The sequence below is a fragment of the Papaver somniferum genome, chromosome 5 (genome assembly GCF_003573695.1).
Source record: "Papaver somniferum cultivar HN1 chromosome 5, ASM357369v1, whole genome shotgun sequence".
Lineage (NCBI taxonomy): Eukaryota > Viridiplantae > Streptophyta > Magnoliopsida > Ranunculales > Papaveraceae > Papaver > Papaver somniferum.
This window is the reverse complement of record NC_039362.1, coordinates 66,717,097-66,743,720: the sequence shown is the minus strand read 5'-3', so window position 1 is coordinate 66,743,720 and position 26,624 is coordinate 66,717,097. Positions and strand designations below refer to the sequence as shown.

Genomic DNA, 26,624 nt, shown 5'->3' with positions numbered 1-26,624 from the left:
AATACAAATCGAATTTCATATTCTTAAGAGATAAACTTCCTAGGTATCTCTCCAATTATTTTACACTCTAATATTCATACATCTTGCCCTTAAAAATGGAAGAAAAAAATGAAAAACATATATTGCCTTCACAAAGTTTTCCCACTGGAAAATCATACTCGTGCAATAATCATAAGGAGTTTAGATTATTTTCTCAGATAGATCCTGATTTGGTAAATTGAAGGTCCCATCACATCACATTTGACATAAAAAAGACAACACATGTGTGACCTTATAATTGGCCAGACCCTCCAACATCTTTTCCCACACAAATGCGGTCATTCCTTCCTTGACCTCATCAAGGTATATAAACTGCAAAGAAAAACAGATCTTCAAAAAAGCAATCCATCCATCATCCAATAGAAACCAATAGTAGATGAAGTAGATGGCAGTAGCTGTTGGAAGCTTAAAACCCAAGTGGGTCCCACAGTTCCATTGGCAGATCGCCTAATTAAACAAACAGATAGATGAGCTGCTGAGCTGTTGGTCTGTGTTTAAGAAAAAACCTTGACTCAACTCATCACTCACTCAGTCTCAAATACCATTTGTCGATGATATCGTGAAGTACTTTTGGTTTTCTTTGGTATTATCGAACCTACAGATTAGAAAACAAAAAACAAAACAAATTCCTCTCTTCGATTTCATCGCTACTTTTTTGGTACTAAAATCTGTCGACTCTTTTTGTGAAGGTTTTTAGATCTTAATTCAAGAAGGAAATTGAGAGATTAGATTTCTTGTTGTATTCGTAGATTATTTGTCATGGCTTCCTTTACTGTTCCATGCCCTAAGTCATTATCATCTTCAATTTTAGCTTTGAGTGGATCTAGACCACAAGATTCACAACAATCTAATAAGATCTCATTTCCTTCCAAATCAAAGGCTTCTTCCTTCTTATCTGGATCTTCTTCTTTAGATCAATCTACTTCTTTCAAATTCCAGGTTGGTTCTTTTAGTCTCTTTGGATTATTAGTTCCATTTTCCTTTTCTTTCTAAGATGTTGTTTTCATCAGCTGAGATAAAGATTCAATTTTTAACATCAATTCGTTTGAGAATGAAGAAATCTATGAAACCCATTATTAGAAATTTATAATTATTAGTGGGTTTGCCTCATTTGCATGATTTATATAATTATTTGCCCACAATCATCTAACCATGTTGTTGAATTTTTATTTTAAGATTGGATGCATATATCTGTTCTGTTTATAGATAGAATTCTCTCAATGTCTAGTAATTTGAATGCTCCTTGAATTTCATTTCATAAGCTTTTTAGTATTGATGAGTGGACTATAGCTTTGAATTGATAGGTTTCTTAAGATTTTGATAATCTCATATTTCCAGTGATAATACATTGGGTGCATGATAGAAGATTTTTCGACAGGGCCTGAGTGTTTAATTTTGGTAATTGCTTACATATATACAGGGATCTAACTCGAGCCAATCCACTGTCTGGAAGGTTCAGGCTCAGCTGAATGATGTAAGTTGCTTACCACAACTTAAACGTTTATGTTTTCGTTTTTCTATCTTGGGCTTGGTGGTGGTGTCAGGTGTGATTGCCTTTCAATTGACATATTTCCTGCGTAAAAAGGTTGCTGTTGCAAAATCCTCAAATTCCATTGCGGCTCCTGCAACTAAGCCAGTTCCATCAGAGGAAAACAAGAAGGAAGCTGAAGTCGAGGAAGTTCCAGATGCATCTTCCATTTCGGCATTCATGACTCAAGTGTCTGAACTGGTCAAGTAAGAAAACAAATATTCATCTATCCAGTCTGAGAATTAAAAAGTGACTTATTGTTTCGATTGTCTTTTTATCTGAATTAATATCGTGTTCCTTTGGCAGGCTTGTTGATTCTAGGGATATTATGGAGTTGCAGCTAAAGCAACAAGGTTGTGAACTCACAATAAGGAAAAAGGAGGCTTTGCCTCAGCCACCAGCTCAAAACCCTGTTATGATGCAACACTCTTCCCCTCAACCCATGTATCACTCTCAACCTCCCCAGTCATTTGCACCTGCTCCTGCTCCTCCTACTCCTTCAGCTGCTCCTCCAGCTTTACCTGCCCCTGCAAAGTCAAGCAAGTCCGCACATCCACCCCTGAAATGTCCAATGGCTGGAACCTTCTATCGAGCTCCTGGTCCTGGAGAACCACCATTCATTAAGGTATGTTTGATTACTCGACTTGTACATATTGATAAATGAAGTTGATAAGGACTTTGAAGTTCATCAGAGCCCATTTCACTTGTAAGTTTTGTGCGCCATAGTTCACATATATTTAACCTTTCTTGTTGGGCCAGTTCTTGATGCATATTTGAATACCTTTTCTCTTTAGGTGGGAGATAAGGTTAAGAAAGGACAGGTCATTTGCATCATTGAAGCCATGAAACTGATGAATGAAATTGAGGTAATTTTTATTACTTTTACTTTATCTGGTACCATATAAAAGGGAACCGCAGAAAAAAGGATATCAAGTTCAAGTATAAAACTCGAAGCTACTAGCAACACATCATACACATTGAGCATCAAATGCTACTGGTAACCAAAACAAAAAATCTGTTCATGTGCTGGCCTGCTGGGTGTATGTACAAGACACTGGTAACAGATTCAAAACCCCAGAAAGTTAATTTTTGACTCAGAGAACATTGTTCTGCTGGAGTCGAACAGCCCTGCTCACCGACCATTTTTCCAGTAGAGAAAGTGCAGACTACCTTCTGTATCATGTTTTCTCCTGGCCAACATATTTATCTTGTAGTGTCGGTACAAGTTGATGTTCAGTTCCAATTTTGACATTCTGTTTTTCTCTTCTTCTTTCAGGCCGATCAATCAGGAACTGTAGTCGAGATAATTGCTGAGGACGGAAAGCCGGTTAGCTTGGACACGGTACTCACTTGCTTTCTCCAAACTGTTCTCTTAATTATTCTTTTTCGTTCTTTCGAGAATATGATCTCATTTTCTCTGATTTCCTTTTGCAGCCTTTGGTTGTCATCGAGCCATGAAAGTAGGAATTCGCGCTTATTTGTAGGAGAAACAAGCTGATCATATTTTGAAGTCTAGGCTATTCAGGTTTCAGATTGTTTGAGATTTCAATTATTATTTCTCTCATCTGTATTAGCTATATTTTTAGTTATGAACTTGAACATAAAGCTGAAAGCTTATTTTTATTTTCTTCTTTTTTGTTTCCATCAGTGTAGTACTAGCCATTAAATTTTCCTAAGAACTTATAAATGCGTGCTTCGAGTGCTGAGTTTTCAAATATGTCCATTAGATAAAACACAATATTTTGTTGTTTTTTTCACTTCTTCATTCTTCTTTTCTGAAATGCCCTTCAAATTGTTGTGCGACTTCATTTCGGCCTCTTGGAAAGTAACACAGAATACTGTATGAAATCTAGCTTAACCTGATTTTCATTTGCTTGTTCTTTGCATGCTATTCACAGAAATGTGGTAATCGACTTGCTAAGCATAATGCCCTTAATTCAGGTGCCACATCAGTTGAAAAAGTTCATATTCCGGCTAGGCGGCTACTATTCTCCCTTATTCTCAATTCAGTTGAATTTACCAACTCGCCTGCTAGATTCTATTGATCTTTTAGTACCTCAAACAAAACTTCACCATTTCTTTTTCTTCAGATTTAGCCTGGGCCAAGCAAAACAAAACTTTTGTTTTGAAAGGAACCGTTTTTTTTGGGGACTACTCAAAAAATGGGGGGACTATTCTCAAGTTTTTGGGGTGGTTATTGGTAGTAATTTCCAGTCACCTCTTATCTGATTTTTTTAAATACCTACTTTACCCTTAATGATAAACTTAGTTAGTGTGATGATTAATTAGTGTTAGTGTTATGATTAGTAACTGATTAGTTAGTGATTAGTGAGTTATATTAGTGGGATTGTTTTGTTATAACATTATTATTGAGAGATAAGAAGAAGAAGAAGAAGAAGAAGAAGAAGAAGAAGAAGGAAATAGGAAGAAGAAGATGGGTGAATCCAAAAAATCTTTTTTTGAGTTTAGTAATTATGATTTGGGTGATTCATGTGATGATACCTCATCCTCAGAATCAGAACCCCCTTCACCTCATAGTGTATTTGCCAATACTTCTAATGATCCAGAAATGAGTTATTTGTTAGATGATGAAAGCTTTTTACCCCAAACTCAAGCTAACCAAACAAATGATGGATTTTATCAGCCACAACCTGAAGATGAAGCTATGGGTACTCAAGTATGCCTCATATTTAGTTAACGTAGCTTGAATTGTGCAAAAATTTGGCCAAACTCAAAATTTCTGGAAAAATTCGGTTAGGTCAACCTAGTTCGGTTACCAAATTTAGCTTGCGAGGTAACCGAACCGTTCTTAATGTGTAGTTCGGTTACTAAATTTAGCAGACGCAGGTAGCCGAGCTACATGTTAATAGTGGGTTTTTAGAGTTCGGTTATGTTTTTCCAGAACATGCAACCGAACTATTTTTATAGAGTTTACAGTGCATTGTTCGGTTGAGTCGATATCAACACTTTTGTTACCGAACTTTCTGTTCGGTAAGGTCGCAGAAAAAATAAATACAGTGTTTCTAACCGAACCTTTGAGTTCGGTTGAGTCAAGTTTTTCAGTTGCATTGCCGAACTTGTACATAGAAAATCTAAAGATCGAGTTCGGTAAGGCCCCAATTTATTTCTGGAAACTATATAACCGAACTTTATGTTCGGTAGGGTCGATAAAAGAATTTACATTACCGAACTTGTAAGGAATTTTTTTATGGTATTGACGTTGTGCTATTACTTGTAGGTTCCATGTGATCCAATAGAACCAATGGAAAACCAACCTTCCCCAGTTGGTATTTTGTACGATGACACATCCCATCACTACGTGAATGACTTGGTATTCAAAAATCCGGAAGATGCAAATAGTTGGGCTAGACAACATGCACAAAAAGACATGTGCGTATTAGTATTGAATGGGAGAGAAAGCAAAACTCGCTTTGAAATGGTTTGTGAGAGAAGCGGTGATCCCGATAAAAGCCACAAGAGGAAGGGTTATGTTTATAAAGGAAAGACAAATAGGAAGAACAAAACTTTCTCAAAGAAGATTCATTGCCCATTCAAGCTTGCATTTAATTTGAACGAAGATTTGAGTGGATGAGTTCTCTACAGGGTTATGCAAGGTTGTCATAATCATCCTCGTCCGGAGCATCTTGAAGGTCATTTCATGGCGGCAAAGCTAACTCCTAAAGAGATGGACAAGGTAGGTAAAATGAGGACAATGGGTATTTCACCGGTTCAAATGCTCCAAATACTAAAGGAGGATAACAAGGATAACCACTCATCTTTGTCCATAATTTACAATGCAATTGAGACAATTAGAAAGAAGGAATGGAGAGATAGACAAGTAATGCAACAATTGTTTTTTTTGACCCAAGAGAAAAACTACGCGGTTCAAAAGGATGTGGATTCGGAAGGAGAGATAACACAACTCTTTATTGCGCATCCGACGAGTGTTCAATTGGCTCAATGCTTTCATGAAGTTCTAATAATGGATCGCACTTATAAGACGAACAAGTACGAGATGCCATTGTTGAATATTGTTTGGCGTACTTCGACGAAGTCACCGTTTACCGTGGCGTTTTGTTTCTTAAGAGATGAGCAAGAAGCTAGTTAGATTTGGGCACTAAAACAAGTTAAGGCAATCTTCCGAGGTGATGATATTCTCGGGGTTATAGTGACGGATAATGATGTCGCATTGATGAATGCAATAGAGGAAGTGTTCCCACTAGCACATAATATGCTTTGTACGTTCCATATATGGTGTAATTTGATGAATAGGTGCAAGCCAATAATTTGTCCACCCAAGAAAATAGGATATGAAGAAATTAAGATGCTACCGAAAAATGAACGAGCGGATGCAAAAGAGGAAGTTGAACACGAAGCAAATTACGCAAAAGGGGTTGCTTTCAACGGTGAATGGGAATCATTGTGTTGGTCCCTTACTGAGGATGAGTATTATCTAAATCTTGCGGAGTTTATCGCCCATTGGGTACTCCTGATTACCCCGGTGTTGTATCGTATGTTCTTCGCCAATGGTTGGAACCACACAAAGAGAGGCTTGTTTATGCCTATACCAACCATTATAAACACTTGGGAAATCAAGCGACAAGTTTAGTAGAGTCGGCTCATCACCGGTTGAAGAAGAATCTCTTTGGATGTGTTGATAATTTCGTAACCGTGTGGAATGCTATGGAAAATTACTTCAAGCGCGACATTGATAGAATTAAAGAGAAGTTCCAAAAAAGTCGTATATCCAAAATGAAAGGAAAATATGTCGACCACCCATTGTTCAAGGGAATCCATTACAACGTATCTCGACAATATATGAAGTTGTTGATGATAGAAGTCGAGTTGATTGATAAGTGGGAAACCAAGGCGGATGAGGTGTGTGTATGTAACATGAAGAAGTCTATAGAACTCCCTTGTCGCCATATGATAATAAACTACGATCATGGATTAATTCCTTTAAGCGACATTGATCCATTTTGGAAGCATCTAAGTTTCATCCCTCCTCCAAAGGAAGAAGAAGCCGGAGAAGAGTTTGGTGATAGCGAAATGGGTAGAACTGTACTAGAGATGTATCGTGGCATGAACAAGCTCCAAAAACAATTCTTTTGGGATGACATGAGGAAAATCATATATCCACAAACGCAAGAGAATGTCTATGAACCGGCAAAAGGTAAGCCCAAAGGTATACCAAGCAAAAAAGAAAATAAAAAGCAACTAATAGTATATGCAAAGGTGTTACGTAAGAAGAATAGTGAGCGAAACGCAAATACCAGAGATCCTTGTGGCCATGAGTATACCGCGGCAATGTACTTGGAGAAAACCAAGAAATGGGGTAGGAGTATTGAGGAGAAAGGCGAAACAAGTGAGCGCGATTTGAAGAAAAAGGGTCTGATGTGTCCATCACAACCAAGCCAACCATCTTCCGGCGACGTGAAGCTTAAGTCTCCAATGTGCCCCATCCAACCATCTTCCCTAGACGTGAAGCTTGAGGCTCCAAATAAAGACTATTTGAATGAGATACCTCTATACATTAGAGAATACGTTATATCCACCGACGACGTTCCTCCGGATGGTAATTGTGGTTTTCATGTTGTCAATCAACAACTTGGGCCTTTCATCGAAGGTTCGAAGTGATATAATGGGTGTGCAATCACTCATATAAGACAACGGTTGTTGTCCAAACTAAAGGAGAATCCGGCCTTTTACAAGACAATGTTGTGCGATGGGGAGGGTAGTCTCAATGAGCAATTTGTTGGGTATCAACGTCGTCTTCATGGGGGCCATCCGATGACATCGGATTATTGGATGAGCATTCCGATATGTGGACACTTAATCGCCGAGGCCTTCAATTGTGTGGTTCATTATTCTCAAAATATGCTAGTTTCACATTTACCCCGAAAACAACCGTATGTGTCGAGCAACTCAAACGAAGGAGATATGTGATGGCATTGGTTAACTAAAACCACTTTATAGGCCTCTGGTTAAAACCCGATTGTCCATTGCCTCCAATATGTGGAATCTCTTATTGGCCTGCATTTAATCCGGATAGAATGTTGGGTTGGTGTATCATGTATGAGCCTAACATGGAGATGTGGAATGCTTTGAAAAAGTCGAAAGAAATTGTACATGAAGGTCAGATTTCACTTGAGGATGATTAAATGACACATGTAATGTAACTAAGTATGCTTATCAATGGAATACTATGTTTTTTGAAGAGTGATATTAATTATGGAGTAAATGTTAGTATTTTATGGATTTGCTAGATACTAGTTCGGTTAAGACATATTATTATCGAGATTGCCGAAACACTGTACGGTTAGCAACGTGCATATTGCAGGTAACCGAACAAAATGTTAGGTTAGGTTGATGAATAATACCAGGTTACCGAATAGTAGTTCAAACGTCTAAAATATTAACTGCTGAATTTGACATTGAAGTTCGGTAAGGAAAAGAAATTACAGGACAATACCGAACTGTATGAGACACAAGTTCGGTTAGGAAATAAAATTACAGGACCATACCGAACTAATACAGGACTTTCGAAAATAAAATTACATAACATCTAATATCCGAAACGCGTTATGAAAAAGTTACTTGATATTACATTCTAATTTCAAAATTATGTATTATATTTGTGTCAGATAAAGTACATTGAAATTTCAAAATTAGAAGTTCGGTTAGGAAACAAAAACTTGCGATCAAACCGAACCCTTAGTTCGGTTACATGTCAAATACATGGCTTCACCGAACTTTTTTGTGAAGGCTCATAGATGAACTGAGCATATATACGATTCCAAAAACACTCCAAAACAAACCTAAGAGTTGGTATATGTGATTTCTGCATCAAGAGAATGAGTTTCCAACATGTGCAACAACAAAAATTTGAGTCTCCAGAGAAGATTTCGGTTACCTAATATATTATCCTCTGCTAACCGAACAACTAGTTTGGTTGGGTGATAATACATGTCTTCACCGAACTTTTTTGTGAAGGCTCACAGTCAAACTAAGCATATATACGATTCCTAAGAGTTGGTTTATGTGATTTCCGCATCAAGAGAATGAGTTTTCCAACATGTGCAATAGAAAAAATTTGAGTCTCCAGAGAAGATTTCGGTTACCTAACATATTATGTTTTTCTAATCGAACTAATATCTTATGGATGAAGGCTAACTGCTTCAGCCTACAAAGTAGTTCGGTAACCAGTGAAAATGTTGCGAGGCCACCGAACTATGACTTCGGCTACCTAGTAGAATTTTACAGGTTACCGAACTATAACTTCGGTGACCAGGAGTTTATCACAGGTTACCGAACTCCAAGTTCGGTTACAAGTTTAAAAATTGCAGGTCACCGAAACCATACTGTATTTCAACATTTCAGTCTTATAGCATTGAAAACACAAACCCAATAAAAATTGAAAACACAAACAAGGTTCTAAAAAAAATATAAAAGTGTTATACATACCAAACTACGAAATCCTTAAGTAATTGTTTAAAACGCACAAACATACCAAATTAAACCATACGAAATCCATAACTAAGATGTCTTTTGAAACTAAATCATACGAAATCACTAACGACCACTTTTACGACCCCTCTTACCACCTCCTGGTTTACCACGAGCTTTAGGTGGAACTTCCTCATCACTTGTGGTATCATCTCCTTGACCAGTTTCCTCCACAGCGCGACTTGAACCTTCTCCTTGTTGTCAACCCCTTTTACCACCACCTTGTTTAGCACGAGTTTTAGGTCGAACTTCCTCATCACTTGGGGTATCATCTCCTCGACCGGTTCCCTCCAAAGCGCGACTTGAACCTTGGCCTTGTTGTCGACCCTTCTTACCACCTCCTTGTTTACCACGAGTTTTAGGTCGACGTCCTCATCACTTGGTGTTTCATCTCCTCCACCGGTTTCGTCTACAACGCGACTTAAACCTTCTCATGGTTGTCGACCCCTCTTCAGTTGCTTAGACCTACTTGGATCCACCATTCTTTTAGTTATAAGACCCTCCCACTGCTTGTAGTAGTCGGTTTGTTCCTTAGTCGACATCGGCTCTCCACTTTTGATTTTACCCATCCATTTCTTCAACAATTTCGAACCCTTCAACACCTAATTCCAATTTTAAGCACAAGTAATATTTTTTCAATAGTTTGAAGCAACCGAAAAGTATAAGAGAAATAAATTTTCTTACCACATTATCCCATAACCTTTTTGATTCTTCTCCACAAATAGGCATCTCCTTCTGAGCTCCCTTAGCCTCCCTCTCGTTTGCCTTTGCCTTTGCCGCATCAATCTTAGCTTGGTGTTCTTTATTTATCACAAAAGGATGACTAATTTCATCATAAAACTCCTTATAATCTTCCTCACATGCATTTACATCTTCCCCACAAGGTACACAATCACCTCCTGGTAAGTGGTAGCTAGTAAGTGCATTCCAATGTGCTACCGCAGGAGTTGGTTGATGTTTTGGATCAAAATACTTCTCGGTGTTCTTTTTTATTTCAACCAGCAAAGTGAAATTTTCATTCTCCACGTCGGGATCCATTTGGACGCAACAAAGTTGTCTTAGTACTCTCCTTGGATTATATATTGCGTAGCCGTTAGGATACCAAAGTGGTCCATAGTAAGGCGAGACAATAGAGAAACCATTCAAGTCTTCTTCATCTACAGGGACATCATCGGGTACGACGTATGGGTGAAATACCACATCGTTCACCGTAAGTGCATCCAATCTCTCCCTCAACGAAGTCAATGCTCTTCTTTAGGCTTCTTTTGTGCATCCAAAAACAACCATTTTCCTGTTGTAGGTTGGCCATAGGGATAAGGGTCTTTTTCCCTAGCCAATCCAAATTTAGGGAAGTGGTCGTAAATCCAAACCTATGCGAAAAGATCCACGTACATGAAAATTGAATTAGAAGCATAAAAATTTAGCGAATAATTTGCTAATTAACAATGTAGAAAAACTCACCTGAACAAGAGTTAAGTAACCTCCAATTTGATTACACTTAATCCTCGACCCTTTGCTCATCTCTTCTAAAACAAAAGCAAGCACACCAGTGGACCAAGAGTATTTGTTCATCTCATCGAGATTCTCCAAAAGCTGTAGATAATGTTCATTCACCCTATTTCCAGAAGTGTCAGGGAAAATGACAGTTCCTAGTATATATAACCAATAAGCGGTGACATGATGCCTAAGGGTCTCCCTGTCCATCGCCAACTTTCCTTTCTCCACCTTCTTTTTTGTCCCTCCAAATGCTGCCTTCAACTTTACCAACTTGAATTTCTTGACCTTCTTCTTCAATGTTCCATTTGCCTCTCTTGGATTATACTCATCTCCACGTTCATGGGACCTTACAGCACGTCTAAACTCACATTGAGACTTTCTTGCATCCCATACTAGACATTTTAGAGCCAAATCTTCAAGAGCTTCATAAGTCATTGAGGGGTCGTAGCCTTCTCGAAGACATTTACCTTCCACTGGTAAGCCGGTGATGTTATGACAATCATCGGGAGTAATTCCCTTCTCGCCGAATGGAAGATGCATAATATATGTCTCGAAATAATGCTTCTCGAGAAATGCGGATACGACAACAGTGTCAAATTCCACATGTGCTAACTCAATAGCTCTCCATAACATACATTCTTTAACCTTGGCTACAAACTCGTCACACTCCAAAGAAAGATCCCTTGTGGACGCATTTTGACGTTTAATAAGATGGACTGCATCGTTATGATCCTATGAAAAGAACATAACACTATTAATACTTGACGAAACACTATTAATACGAATAACACTATGAACTTAAAGAATACCTTTGTCGCATAGATCTTCGCAACCCATGAGTGTTTGTAGCCAAACAATGTTTCCTCTCCATCATTTGGAGTACCATAAGTTTGGTCCACTGGTGGCAAACACAAATTAGCAGGGGGAATGTGTGAGTATCTTTTTCTAGGCGGCTTCGACTTCGTTTTCTCTTTAGCAGGAACTATTTTTTGCTCTTCTTCATCATCATTCTCTTCCTCCTCTTCTTCCTTTTCTTCTTCATCATCATCCTCTCTCTCTTCTCCATCCTCTTCCCCCTCTTCATCGTCTCCCTCCTCTTGTCCTTCTCCTTCTTTGCCGGGTCCTAGTTCTTCTTCTTCTACATTTTCAACATGTTCTCTTTGTTGTTCAACCTCTTCATTTCCTTGGTCTTCATTTCCTTGCTCTTCTTCATCATCATTCTCTTCTTTAATAACATTATCAATTGTATTCTCCATCACCTCTTCATTGACATCTTGGATTACATCACGAACATTCTCTTAGTTGACTTCCGGTAACGAACCCCCTCCATGTTTAGCATTTGTGACACCACGTTTTCGGAAATCTAAATGTTTTGCTCCACGAGGGGTGGGAGTTTTCAGATCCTCATCTAGTTGTAGTCTCAATCTTTTTCCTTTGTTCCTAATGAACAAAAACTAAAGTATTAGCTAAACATAAGAGAATATTATGTAGTCTCATATCAAATAGAACTAAAGAATAAAGTAAACACAACACTTGAACTTAACAGACTATAGTTCGGTTACCTGGAAAAAAATTGCGAGGAAACCGAACTATATATTTCAACAGTTCGGTTAAAAAAAAAAATTATCGACAAAACTGAACTCATTCTTTCAAAGGAAAAATTGAGTTCGGTTACAAGAGTTTTTTTTGCGAGCACACCGAACTAAATATTTGAAAGGTTCGGTTAGAAAAAGAAGTTATCGACAAAATCGAACTCGTACTGTCAAAGGAAAAATTGAGTTCGGTTACGAAAGTTTTTTTTGCGAGCACATCGAACTATGTAGTTCGGTCACCAGATATTTGTATGCTTAACCGAACTGTTCTTATTTTTGGAAGTTCGGTTACTAATTCTAGGGGTACAAAAAAATTTCTCCTAACCGAAATATCTACTGTAACTACCATTTTCAATGGGTTTTGATGATTTCTAATCGATTTGTTCAACAAATAACGAATTGAAAAGAATGGGTATGAAGGAAATTACCCGCGGATTTGCATTTCACTTGAATCAGACTTCTTGGTTGTTGTTGGATGATTGATTTTGCCTCTGAACGGTTCTTCAAGTTGTTTTTGAATTAACAATTCTTTTGGGAGATTCACTATATGTGGGAGTCCCGGACTCAATTCTGGAAGTCTGGGTGTTTGCTTGGCACGCATTGCTTATGAAGATTGATTAATCGACGATGAAGTTTTTTCGAATCGACGATTAACGTCGATGTTAACGAAGAAGAGGAAAAGAGGAGAAGAAGAAGAAGAAAAAGAAAAAAAGAAAATGAAACTGATTTTTTTTGCTTTTAATTTAGGTTTTAATTAGTGGCTTAGATTAGTGGGTAGTGGATTAGATTAGTGGGTCATTAGGGTTAGTTATAACCTTAATAAAAATAAGGGTAGATTAGTCTTCCCTATTCTTTTAGGACACCCCTTATAATGTAGGATGGACATTTATATCACAAATTAGTCCCCACCTTTTTTTTGAGTAGTCCCAGAAAATCGTTCTTTGAAAGCTTAGAAATCCATTAGAGCGACTGCAATGGTACGACTAAACTCAAAGATCAAAGACCAAAAAAAAAGACTAAATATGAGTTTAATCTGTATTGTGACGTTATGGGGAGAAGACCAAATTTGGTCGCGCGTAAAACAATTTTACGCATGAAGACGGGCGGAAGTATTAGTTACGTTTCATTTCTGCGCGGAATTATAAATTACGTTTCAAACGGGCGTAAATATAAATCACGTCTGTTATCGAGCGTAAATATAAATTACGTTTCGTATGGGGCGGAATCTTAAATTCCGCCCGTTGATCAGACGGATTCCAAATGACCGCTCGAAGAAACGTAAAAATAAATTCCGCCCGAGTTAAACACGGTCACACAGCACGTGTGATATCAGACGGGCGAACATCTGGTGTCCGCGTGATGAATTGTACGGACGGACATCTGCTGTCCCCGTGATGAATTTGTCAGGCGTAAAATATTTTTACGCCTGAGACGGGCGTATCCAAAATTTCCGCCCCAGAGAGGAATATTGTATTGAGAATGTGTCATCCTGGATACCATTTAGGCACAATGATCACACAAAAGAAAGAAAAAGATATTGGGGTTGAGAGTGAGGAGGAGCAAGTGCAACCTTCTCCCACTGAGAGAATATGTGTTAGGTTTTTGGCCTTTTGTAATAGAGGGGATTGATAGCAGTTGCAAGAAAATTCTCAGAAAGAAAAAGTACATGAGAACTTTTAGGAGCAAGAGAAAGAGAGTAGAAATTATAGAATCAAGAATCCTCCAATTGGAAGAAATTGCCAAAAGAGAGAGAGCATCAACAGCAGGCACAAAAATTAAAAACCCTAAAAAAAAACATATAAAACAGACAGTCAGTAACCTACTCTCATCTCCACTTTTCCTCATGAATCTCGTGGTGGCATCTTCTAATAAATATGCTCTCAACCACTCACTCATCCCCCACTGTCCTGTGCACCTTTTTATAGCCATCTTTTCGTTTAACCTTTTCTCCATTTGATCTTTTCTGGACTCATTCTCAATACAATATTCTTCTTCTAATTAACAGACAAATGCTAATTCAAGAAGGAAGAAGAAGAATTCTTTCATCAAAAAAAAAGTCCGTTTGAGAGGGGCGGAATTTTGGTGTCCGCCCCAGAGAGGTGGAATTTTGGTGTCCGCCCCAGAGAGGCGGAATTTTGGTGTCCCCCTGGCAACGCGCGGAATTCTGCTGTCCGTCTCATCAGACGTAAATTTATGTTACACCCGCAACAAACGTAAATTTAAATTCCGCCCCACCAACATACGTAAATTTGGTTTACGCCCGTTAACAAGCGTACTTTAAATTTACGCCGAGCAACAAGCGTACTTTAAATTTACGCCCGACTATATTACAATTTGGGATTTGGTCGCGACCATATTTGATCTGGAATTTGATCTTTGGTTGGGATTTGATCTTTACTCCGTCCCACTGTGTTACGATCTCATCCCAAATTTTTGGTTATACTCGCCCACTGTGGATGCTCTTATTCGGCCCATCCTATGCCCCTATAATGTGAAAGACCTCGTTAGTTCTAAAAATGTCCAACGGTGGTTCCCGAAGAATTCCGGAGAAGGGGAAAAGCAAAGGTCAGTGTGAAAAGTCTCCAATTTGGATGTCGACGACTCTAGTACCAATGTCGGAGTAAAGCAAATCCTAATTGAGAGAATGATCCGTGCACATGGATAGACACATGTACTTAAGTTAAGCAAGCATGTCATGCATTTGGAACCTAAACTGCTGCCACGCGCCCTGAACAGATGTCCCATTTGCATGTTTAACAACAATTCTCATCCAACTTCTTTATATACTCGAACGGTTTCTGATCCATTTCCCTCACTTCAAACATTCTCTTCTCTGTCATATCATTCATCTCAAAGCAAAATTTCTTGCAAGATAAACAAGTGAAATAAACCAAAGTTTTTCTACTTCTTTTGATCAGTGATACTCACCTTTTTGAGTTTTTCCTCCAAATTTTCTTGAAATGGGTTCTTCTTCGAGGTTTAGCAATGGCTATAATCTTCAATTTTTCTTCTTGTTCTTAGTGCTGGTATTTGCTACAACTTACTGCAGTTGTAAAGTAGTGGTTGATACTCCTCTGGTTGAGGAGAATGAAAAAAGGTCTGATATTCTCAAGGATTCAAATGAGAAATCAGAGCAAATTAAGCACAAGATTGAAGAAACAGCACATGAAGCAAAAGAAGGAACCGAGTCTTGGGCAAATTGGGCAAAAGAAAAACTGACAGAAGGTCTAGGATTTAAACAAGACTCAGATGTGAAAGAAACAGCAAAAGATGTTGCTGGACAAAGTAAAGAAAAAGCTCAAGGAATGGCTGGAGCTGCCATGGACAAAGCAGGAGAAGCAAAAGAAAAAGCCAAACAAAGTACTGACTATTTGGGTAATGTAGCTGCAAATGGTAAAGAAAAAGCTCAAGAAATGGCTGGAGAAGCGAAAGATTCTGCAAAACAAGGAACCAATTATGTGAGTGATGTTACAAAGAATGCGGCACAGGGAATGGCAGGCGAAAGGATGGAAAAAGCAAAGCAAGGAAGTGACTATGTGGGAAGTGTGGGGAAGGACAAAGCACAAGGAATGGCAGGAGAAACGATGGAAAAGGCGAAGCAAGGAAGTAACTATGTGGGTAGTGCCGTGAACTCAGGGAAAGAGAAGGTGCAAGACATGACAGGTGCAGCAATGGAAAAAGGAGGGGAAGTGAAAGAATCAACAAAACAAGGGACTAGTTATGTTGGAGAAACAACAAAGAAAGGTGCAGAAAAGGTTCAAGAAATGGCTGGAGGAGCAAAGGATAAAGCGAAACAAAGTGCAGATTATGCTGGTAATGTTGCAATGGAAGGGAAAGACAAAGCTCAAGAAATGGCAGGGTCAGCTATTGATGAAGCTGAAGAGCAAATTGAATGGGCAAAAGAAAAGGCCAAAGGAAGTTTTGATGCTGCTAAAGCTAAAGCTGGTGAAACCATGGAGAAAGCTAAAGAGAAACTTTCACCTACTAAACAAAAAACAACACAAGATGGCAAAATTCATGACGCCGAACTCTGAGAAATCATATACAACACCACCAATGCCAATGTGCCATTAGTGTCTCTTGTATCTCTATATATTTAGAACTTTTTTTTTTCTTTGTTTTTGTTTTAAATCTGTTCTCTATCCATGTTGATAGATAGGTTAGTTGATGTGTGCTATAAATGTAGGTTTGGTGTTTGCAATGTCATTAAAGAGGTTGTTTTATTGACCAGAGAGAGTAAGAGCCGGAAAGTAGAGTATGCTATCTAGGTGTTGCACGGGTAAATTGAATCCAGAACCCGTGGTTTAGACTTTGGAGCATTATCCGGCGCATGTTAGAAATAAACTTTCTGCGAGTTTTCGACTCTAGTAGACTTCCTCCTGATCATGGTTCTACTTTTACTAGAACTCTATTGAATTATCTGTTTCTAAATTAAGAGGTCAAAATTGGCGCGGAACCCACTACGTAGTTATCCAATATGATTTGGAATTGGAAGCCAACTCTTATGGGACACCTGCTTGAGAAAATGAGCGAACGACTCAGAGAGAAAAGAAGGTACGTAAATCCAAGTCTTTTTAACGCATCAGTCATCAAGCCTTCGACTAGTACTAGTAATTCGGTAAACATTATGTAGTGAGTGAATTTAAAGCCGCCATCAAAATGAAGCATTAGAGTGAAGTTCCAGAAATGAAACGAGAAATGAAACGAGAGTTCTCAGTCTAATCAAACAACTAAAAACCGTATAATCTTCAAACGGGAGTTGTTGGTGTTTGATTGTTTCTCAAAACTATGTGCTGTTTCACTATAAATATCAAGGATTTGTCTGCTGACTGTCACGCAGTCAATTTAACTCCATTAAGTCGTTAGTGCACAAATTCACAACAGCAATCAGCAAAGTCTGTTCTTCAAGACAGTTGTTAGTTTATTATTAATATGTTTACAGACATGTTTACAATGAATGTAACTTTACTGATGCTTTTAAATTTATCAAGCATACTGTTAGAAGAAACTACTGATAGCGATAAATCGAAAAATCAAGACATATACGCCAATTTCATTGATTATCCGACTGGCTTCCTGCTTGGTTATAAATTCCATCCTACAGATGAAGAATTGGCATATTATTATCTCTCAAAGAAGGTTGAAAATAAGCTTGATTCAACTGAGTCATATGTGATTCAAGACATTGATGCATCTGAGTTTTACAGCAAAGCCCCAGATAAATTAGGTAAGTTTATTCTCTCGCAATCTTCTGCGTCAATTTATCTTGAAAAATTTGGGCAAGATTTCGGATGGAAAATACAGTTTTCTTCAACATCTTAAGAATCAATTTCTTTTTGGAAAATATTGCATGTCGTGACAAACATTGTCTTACGTTTGCACTGCTGATTATAACCCCTTATATAATAGGAACAGTTGGAGTGAAAAATATCGCATGACATGACATGCATTGTTATGGAATGTAATTGACATGTAAAGCTCATACAGTTTTATTTCAAACAATTTTGTTTAAGAGCATGAGCATGTTTGATATTAGAAATAGAAATGCTAAATAAAAAAATTATTTTTTTTTTCTTTTTTATTTTTAGAAATCATTTTATCAGTTTTTAAATTAGCTTAAATTGGACGGGAGTCACCTAAATTATTCCATCTTACATGTGTTTGTATTTAATTCCTTCTGTCTGACCTCAGGTTGCAAATTCTCTCTGTAATAGATTCCAAGTATTACGAAAACAAGGAGCAGTTTTTCTTCATTCATCACCGGGCGAAACAACATAATCCAGTCGCCAAGATCAGACCGGTTGCGGATGGAACAGGATTCTGGAATTGGGATGGCAACTCAAAGCCGATCAGCAGCTCCCAGCAATATTACTGGAAGAGTAATCTCGACACTGCATTTTCTGCTATTAAATCAACTTTGAATTATTTTCGAGGTCAGCCATCGCCAGCACCATCTATGACGTCAAAGAAACCAAAGAAAACTCACTGGTCAATGGAACAATATGATGTAGACTCTAATAAAGTGGTGAGAATTCAATTTCAATGCATAATTTTATTTTATTTTTCTTTATGCGGTATGCCATCATTTTTACTGAATATTATTCTATAAATTTCCAAGAAATATGTCAAGTGTGATGTTTATTTTTCTTTGAATATTTTTTTGAAAGAGTTCGTTGAAATACTTACTGAGAATATCATCTTTCAGGCGAAAGACAAGTGCGTTATCGGGAGGCTTAAACGTGGACAGGTCTACTATGACGATGCTGCTTAAGTTACACAAAATAGCATCCATGCAAGGCACTGGTGCAGCACATCTCTTACGCACCAAGGAAAAATTTATCGAGCAGAAACAACAAAAAGAATTGGTGTATAGGATTTTTTTCCCTTGTTTCCGTCAGAATAAGTCCCCGGATTTGTTGTATTTTTTGAAGCATGGTGTATAGGAGATATATGTTCTAGTTTCCAATTTTGATGGTTTTGTATATTCATTGTTACAATTTGATATTTTTGTATAATACCACTATTTTTATTTTTGTGTTCCCATCAAACATTTGAGCCAGATATGGTGATAATTTAATTTTATTTTTGTACGATGCCATCTAATATGCGAACACGATGAAAAGCTCACTTTTGTTTATCTTTGAAAGAAAAGTGGGATACTCTCTATGCTACCCTTGTAGGCCAAGCATAATGGTGAAGGATTTCTCTTGACTGTAGCTTATTTGAAGCTAAGCGAAATGGGTTTGAGACGCATCTCACTATGGGTGCTTGCATTCCTTAGTTAAACTGTTGTTTCCGTGTAATTAGTGCAAAATGGATACTCACTCGTTCGTGGAAACTAAGAGAGTCTGATCCATATTCAAGGGTGATTCTATTGCATTCTTCATTTTAACTTATATCCATAAAATAATCAAAGGTAAGACTTATGGTTTGAAATTAATTTTTGTTTTGATTTTCATAAAATTGTTGATATTAGGTAGATTTGTTATGTTGTATGACATAAATGTAGTCACAAAACCTTAATTATTACTTATTTTGTGACGAGTGTGTTGTGACTAAAATTGATTGTTGATTGAACCATTGTGTTGTTTTTTTTTATTGTTGATTGAACCAATGTATTGGAATGTAATTATGTATATGTATATTGTCAGATTAGATGTATTCGGATAACAATATATTTGTCTTCCAGAATATTGAATCTATTTCTTGGTTTAGATTTCTCCGTTTGAGATCACGATATGTTGTCCACAAACAAAAGACATGAAAAAAAATATGAAGAAACTTTTAAAGTTAAAAAGATAATTTGAGAGATTTGAGCGGAAAAATCAAGTTGCGTGAAGATAATATGGAGTGATTTGAAAAGAAAAACAAGTTTGTATTTTATAGACATTTTTAACAAAGTTTTTGAAAAAATATTTGTTGGGATCCGACGACGGAAAAAATAGAGTCGTTGAGAATGATAGATGGTTACGATCGGGTGTGAGAGGAGTGTAACCAAAAAAAGGTCAAAGAAATATTATTTAGGAAACGGATACTCAGTTGCTGTGCAATTATCAACAGATACTCGGTATCCGTTTCAACTGAAAAACGGAAACTTAAAGTGAAAAATCCAACGAAAACTCAGTTTTCATGTGATTTCGCTTAGCTACAAGGTGCATTAGATCCGATTAACTTTAAAGTGTAGCTAAGGGATTTCGCTACATTTAAACTATACGAAATACCATAATAGTTGGATTTCTCTACAATTAAGCTATAGTGAAGTGAAATTGCTTACCATTGTGCTTGGCCTTACATCAACCGAAAGTTGCAAAACCAAATGTGGTAACGAGGTTGCTTGTATTTTGGCTATGTTAGATAACAACTTGTTTATTTACTGCTGACTTGACATTTGGATCTGACTCGAGTCTTGACTCGAGTCGGTTCAAATGTCAGATTGATTTGTTTTTTAGTTTTGTCTTACCTGGCTCGTGATATGACTCGCGGCCAACCCCCCGACTCGGGCTCCTTAGAGCCAGGTATCAAAACATTCCTGACTCATGAGATCAAATTTCTGAGTCGACTAAAAGGTCTAAAATTCCCTCGACGTTTTGAGAAAATTTACGTTTTCTTCCTATTTATTTTCTTTCTTAAACATAACAACATGATAGAGAACTAGGAAATCTAAGATTTTTGTGATCTCCGGTTTTTAACAAACTTCTCCTCGTTCCTGTATTATAGCTCTGATTTAATGCGAGAGTAACTTCTAGTTTTTTATGTTTTGTATGTTTTGTTTTTCCTGTGCAAACTAACAAAAAACATATTGCAAAACTGGTTAACATAGAGCTCCGTTTTGTCATCATGATGTATGGTTTTCTTGTTCTTCATTTTTGATTGTCTACTAGTTTTTGTTATGAATTTTATTTACATCAAGGTCTCTTTATTTCTCTCTAATATTCTCAACTTTTAATTTTGCTTTTACAAAAACTCAATTTTACTTTTACTAAAACCATGGTCGTTCTATTCCTAACTATGTTTTGTTAAAGTTTCTTCACTAAAACTATGTCCGTTCATGAGAATAATTTGACCCGAAGCGGTTTTTTTTTTGCCTCCGAATTTAGTTATCTTTACTGCTTTAATAATAGAAGATAATTATTTTGTTAGATTCAAAGAATACAAGAGATTCAAGTAGTTATGTAGAACAGTGAACACTTTACTCGTTTAGCTATATCCTCCAAAAGGCAAAAAAGAATGAAAAAAAATATTTTTCGAATATGGGGAAGGCATCAATGAGTTTAAAGTAGTTTCATCAATAAGTTCCTAAACATTTTATATCAATCAAACTTCTGCCCCATATATTTATGTAGTTTCATTAATAAGTTCTTAAACAATTATTTTCGTAAGAAATACCCTAACATATACCTGGGCCTTGCTGCCCCCAAATTAGGTTTTCTCTGATTTCCTATGGGGCCGGCCCTGCTGCAACCCACTTCAACAAAAAAGACTATACATACTGTTTATAATTACAACTTTTATAGTCATCAATACCATAACCCACAAAAAATTATTGATACTTACGCCATTAATCCTACTAGGACTATTCAAAAGATCGACATTCTTAAAGACATTGTTCAGCTTAAAATTAACAACTAGAAAAAATTAAATCGTTCAAAGAAAGAAACAAAAGTGTATCTCAACAAGATTACTCCAACAAAAAAAAGTATGAACAACAACATGATACATCAAAAAGAACTAGTGTTATTTTCACAAAGCGACTCGATAACCTTCGCAAGCGTAAAAATAACTAGTGTTATTTGATGATCCTTAAGATCACCATCTTCATTGTTGCATTTGTTAATGTCTGATGAAGTTGCATACATATACCTCCCTTGACCACCACGATCATGCTAGCTTCATCTTCCTCATCATGAGTTACATCATTATTACTCTCATTCCCACTTGGATCAATTAACTTCTGAATCCTTCTCAATATAATCATTCATCTTCTCTTCCTCATGATCCTCATGATCTTCAGATTTCTGGTGTTCTTCCGTACAACTTTCCATTTCCCCATATCCTTGAATTTCTTGCAACCATATTTTTCTTCCAAAGCTCATACTCTTCATGATTTGCTTCCCTCTATTGATTATACACCTCTTTCCGTCCTTTTCTCGTTATTTCTTGCCTTAAATATCTGCTCAAGTTCTTCATCTCCTTTCGAGTTAGCATATGCGCAATCTTTTTCACATACTCATGTTAAAGAGAGTGATTGTTGTTGCCAGTTGCATATGCGCAATCTTTTTCACATATCTCCTTGATTTGTCATTTTCTCACAAGAAATTACTTACACCTAATTTTCTTTCCTCTTTTGGTCAAAACGTTTGTAATTCTACTTTTTTTTTAATCTCTCTTTGTAGAATGGTTACATGGATCATTTATACATATTCAAAGGCATATTGGTTATAGTGTAATACTTTGGTGGATCAAACCTTTAAAATTCACATATAAAAAGGTCTCAACCATCATGACTTCTCGATTCACCCCACTCTGCATCCATATTATAGAGTATTCCAATGGTTAAGTTATGTTCAGTATTTCCATTAATGGGATAGTTGGTCTTGCACCTAATTTGAGTTACCTAATTGTGGCTCTAATTATCATATTTGATTTTTTGCAGGTCCGGAAGAGGCAACACCTGTTAAGAGGTACCATGTTTGGCCGGGGGTTTTCAATTAGAGTACCTCTCGTTTGTCCAGTTCAATAACCTGTTATTTGCAGTATAAATACTTGTATTATCACGATTATTTTCCTAGTACCAATATCATGTATATATTGTTTCCAAACTCATGTCACCCTTCACCTTGTTCCTACATTTATGAGGAATGTCCCATATTACTTACCAATATCACTTATAAACTTGGGGAGCTCCAAAATCTAATGCATTATATGGTAATCATCATCTTAAGAAGAACATCAAAGTTTGAATTCTCGTATATGTTCAAAATTAAAAATATTTACCAACCGGTATCCCTTTTGTCACTAAAGGAATGACTGGGCCATTTTATCTGGTTATTTTTAGAAACTATTATGTTTCATGTCGTATTATCGACTATAAGGAAATCTTGTTCCCTAAAGTTAGAGAAAATAAGATTTAACAAGATGGTGAAGTAAGGGAATCTTATTCTCTTAGAAATACTTTAAGAGTATGGAAGATTTGTCACTCTGGGAAAACTAATTGATAATCTTGTAGATACTTCTCATTTTGTTTTTGCTGATAAAGGAAATGCGGTTGTTGTTGATAATGGCTCTAAGATTATGGAAAAAAATAAACATGCATATGCCCGGTTCAAGACTATCCACTTTTCAGTTATTCCTAAATTGGTGCCTACTCAATTGCCTAATTATGCTTCTACTAATGAAGATCAACTGATCAGTACTTCTTAAACATCGGATGGTATGTTTTGTACTCCTTCTTATTGTTCCTCACTGTTTAACTCGTGATAAGTTTATTCCATTAGATGTTGAACATGGTGCTTTAATTAAACTTAAGCAAAAATTCATCCCTCATTCTGATATATACGAAACAGTAACGGTTATTAAACCCACCTTATATAGTATTTATGTTGTTCCACCTGAATCCCAAGACATCTTGGGACCTGACTACAATAAAATTTTCCATACTATCACTCAACTTGGTCATTTACCTTCCCTTTGTGACCAATTTGCAAACCCTCGTTGTAATCACCTTATTAACCCTTATGAGAATATGATGATTCATAATCAATCTTCCTTAGATTAACATGTATACAATAATTATTTTAACGAGGCTACCCATCTGGACCTGAATGCATCTCTCAATACTCATAATATTGGTGAATCGGTTAATTCCAACTTAATGGTAGTGCTGACTGTACCAATCAGGTAACTTATTATTTTAGTAGTTTCCCTATTTTTGATGATGATAATCCTATAGATGTTACTTTTTCTTCCCAATCCCGTGTCAATAATGTGAATACGATATGCTGGAATTTGCATGTTTAGGAAAAAAAGGCTAACAAAGAGCTTAGTATTCTTCGTAGGAATAATATCATGATATAGTAAATATTGGTGAGACGAAAATGAAGAATCATAATGTTGCTAGAAAATTAACAGGCATGGGTTTCTTGGGTACTTTTGATGTGCCTTGTATAAAAAAAATTATAGTTTCGTTTTAGCTTGAAACAAGAAATCGATTTTCACATTATTACTTTTATCCCTCCGGGCATTTTATGTTACCACTAATGATATCATTCATTCTAGATTTTTCCACCTACATTTTTGTATGATGGACCAAACCAAATCCTTAGGAATGATTTATGGTTTAGCCAATTCGAGTTATCAATAGACTTTTCTGGTGATCTTGTGTGTGTGCGCGTTTTTTGTTGAGATTTCAGATCACTTTTAGGTCACCAGGATAAAAATGATGGCCTTCATCTCAATGGTGACGATTGAAAAAACCTCAGAAATTTCTGTGACATTTTTGACTTTCCTGACCCAGGCTTCTATGTGCCTCATTTTACTTAGTTTAAAGTTCTAACTGGTTCTGATTTATTGTTGAAAGATTGGATAAACTTGCAAAGAGACTCCTCTAATCATTTTCCTAAGTATATTTGTTTGAACATTGATGATACCTTTCCATTTTATGGACATGTGGATTAAAAATACCACTTGTATAGATATTTTTATTGTTAATTCATGGTATGTCAATATTGTTGGTTCTCCTGCTTACAGACCATAAAAAAATAAAAGAATACTTGAGGGCCAAGTATTGAAAGATATAAAAGAATACATCTGAGGCTCAAACAAGACATCTCATATATTTGTATTATATCTATCATACCCTACATATCATATCACATCTTTTACATCTTAAACCTAAGATTTACCCCTTTATGGGGAAAACCACCATTCTTCATCATCTTCTTCTTCCTTTTAATATGAGTAGTTATTTTTTTTGATTCAATATGAATTCAATGTTCTAAGCGTGAAGCTTTAATAGCTATACAAGTTTATCATGTGTTTTAATCATCATCGCATGTCTTTACTATATGAAGATTTATGAATGATTCTTAGATTGTGTGTGTGCATAACTAAGTTAATCTATTGATCATTTTGTTGCTGATGGAGACTTGTGAGATAGTGTAATAATTGAACATGTCGTATGTTAGAGCATTGCTCGGTCGAACTCGCAAGCGTTGCTATCTCAAGCTTGTTGTCAAGTTTAGTTGCCAAAACTATAAGTCTTGATTTCTAGTCTACTTATAGCTAAGTCTCGGATTAGGATAGAAAGTGTCGTTGAGCTTTAGAATTCACGGCGTTCATCGATTGAAGACGAAGAACTACTAAGGAGAGCTTGTGGAACTTCATCAACAAAAGGTATATGGAGACTTGAACTCATATCTCACTCAAAAGTTTATCTACTCTATCTCCTATTTGAGACAAAAGTCGTATAACTATATAGACTTCGAATATACACATTTGATATTTCGAGCTGAGTTTAACTCGCTTACATATTTCTCGAAATATGTGTTGGTAAGCTTTCACTTTAACCAAGTTCATCTTATATTCTTGAGAAAGTAAAAATATGATCATGTGAAAATCGCCTTGTAACATCTTACATGATTTGTGTCAGACAGTCATTTGATGTAGACTGGAATGTTTCGTATTGATCATTCGATCACTTGAAAATTTCTTTGAATCTCATAGTTTGTGTGAGACAGCTATTGTCGTCTTCTAAGAATGTTTCAATGGTTGAAATGGGAGTTTAGAACAAATATAACCATGATTGGATATAGCACAGTATGCGTACTTGTATGCAAACTGTTGCAAGTTATTCCAAGTCCGGAAACCATAGTATGCATACCCGTATGCGTACTGGTTGGCTATGAAAGTCCGGGAACTTAGTATGCATACTGGTATGTATACTGGCGTGAGTTTCAAGTTCTGCGATTTAACGGAGTTCTCCCGTTCGCATACTGGCGAACCCAAACTTAGTCCGGCCACTTAGGTATGCGTACCCGTTTGCATACTTGAGTAGGTTATGTTCTAAAATCGGTTTGTTCAAGAACTAATACATTTATATAATAAGGAATGCAATCTTTTGCAAACCGTGGCTATAATGTTAATGAATTGATTCAAGTGAATCAAAATCGATTTTGCTATAATAGTGTCTTGTATACTACTATGAGAATATGAACAATTGAACAACTCTAGAACTAGTTTCATTTGACTCATTTGAAATAGTTATGGTCATGATGAATATGGTTGATGTGAAAGTGTTCATATGGCTAACTTAGATTAACTATTGTTGAGCCAACAAAGGTGTACACATTTAGGTATGGTTACTCATATCTAAATGAAGTCACTTTTCATTTGTGTGAACAAGTTAAGTTCGATCTAACGGTTGAAAGATATTAGCTTAAGTCTAATCAGGTTTTCATCTAACGGTAAATATTGAATGATTTGCTACCAAGGTAACATTGATTGCAAACAATGATTTGAAGACTATATAAAGGAGAACTCTAGCAACTGGGAAACCTAATCCCAACACCTCATGTGTTATACTAGTTGCGACTAGAGTCGATTCTCCTTTAACCTTAGGTTTTTCCAAAATCTTGTAGGCTAACAGCTTGAAGACTTCATTGGAATTGTGAAGCCAGACCCAACTGTTTTCTATGTAGTTGCGTATTATGATTTTGCTGTTTTGTATCGTGTTGAGTACTATCTTCTATAATATTTGCTCGAGATTTAATCTCCGATAGGAAAGATAAAAAATAGTCACAAACATCTTCGCCTCATCGTTTGTGATTCCACAATATCTTGTTTCGCTAACTTACGATTAAGGTTATTGTGAGGTGATTGATATTTCTAGGTTGTTCTTCGGGAATATAAGTCTAGCATATCAATTGGTTCCTGTTCACCTTGATATATCAAAAGACATAACAAAA

The 26,624-nt window shown here is 36.6% G+C and overlaps 3 protein-coding genes across 3 annotated transcripts; all 3 read left to right on the top strand.

Annotated features, from left to right (window-relative positions):
* Positions 1-439: 439 nt before the first annotated feature.
* Positions 440-3,324, top strand: LOC113281786 (biotin carboxyl carrier protein of acetyl-CoA carboxylase, chloroplastic-like). Its single transcript, XM_026530636.1, has 7 exons — positions 440-978; positions 1,460-1,513; positions 1,625-1,773; positions 1,874-2,192; positions 2,362-2,433; positions 2,844-2,909; positions 3,002-3,324. The coding sequence occupies exons 1-7, from the start codon at positions 799-801 to the stop codon at positions 3,023-3,025; spliced, it is 864 nt and encodes a 287-aa protein (XP_026386421.1). The 5' UTR covers positions 440-798; the 3' UTR covers positions 3,026-3,324.
* An 11,670-nt stretch (positions 3,325-14,994) lies between these two features.
* On the top strand, positions 14,995-16,389 carry LOC113277483 (late embryogenesis abundant protein D-29-like). The gene has a single exon (XM_026526567.1). It carries the CDS (start codon positions 15,123-15,125, stop codon positions 16,194-16,196), a length of 1,074 nt encoding a protein of 357 aa, XP_026382352.1. The 5' UTR covers positions 14,995-15,122; the 3' UTR covers positions 16,197-16,389.
* Positions 16,390-16,730: 341 nt separating this feature from the next.
* Positions 16,731-18,433, top strand: LOC113279141 (transcription factor JUNGBRUNNEN 1-like). The gene is made up of 3 exons (XM_026527846.1): positions 16,731-17,389; positions 17,877-18,187; positions 18,368-18,433. The coding sequence occupies exons 1-3, from the start codon at positions 17,095-17,097 to the stop codon at positions 18,431-18,433; spliced, it is 672 nt and encodes a 223-aa protein (XP_026383631.1). The 5' UTR covers positions 16,731-17,094.
* Positions 18,434-26,624: the final 8,191 nt, after the last annotated feature.

What these genes read in the sequence shown, in the direction of transcription:
- LOC113281786 (XM_026530636.1), top strand. Translation starts at nt 799, where the DNA reads ATGGCTTCCTTTACTGTTCCATGCCCTAAGTCATTATCATCTTCAATT. An exon ending in CTACTTCTTTCAAATTCCAG is followed by an intron (nt 979 to 1,459) that starts GTTGGTTCTTTT and finishes ACATATATACAG; the next exon opens with GGATCTAACTCGAGCCAATC. An exon ending in TTCAGGCTCAGCTGAATGAT is followed by an intron (nt 1,514 to 1,624) that starts GTAAGTTGCTTA and finishes CTGCGTAAAAAG; the next exon opens with GTTGCTGTTGCAAAATCCTC.
- LOC113279141 (XM_026527846.1), top strand. Translation starts at nt 17,095, where the DNA reads ATGTTTACAGACATGTTTACAATGAATGTAACTTTACTGATGCTTTTA. An exon ending in CAAAGCCCCAGATAAATTAG is followed by an intron (nt 17,390 to 17,876) that starts GTAAGTTTATTC and finishes TCTCTGTAATAG; the next exon opens with ATTCCAAGTATTACGAAAAC. An exon ending in ATGTAGACTCTAATAAAGTG is followed by an intron (nt 18,188 to 18,367) that starts GTGAGAATTCAA and finishes ATCATCTTTCAG; the next exon opens with GCGAAAGACAAGTGCGTTAT.
- LOC113277483 (XM_026526567.1), top strand. Translation starts at nt 15,123, where the DNA reads ATGGGTTCTTCTTCGAGGTTTAGCAATGGCTATAATCTTCAATTTTTC.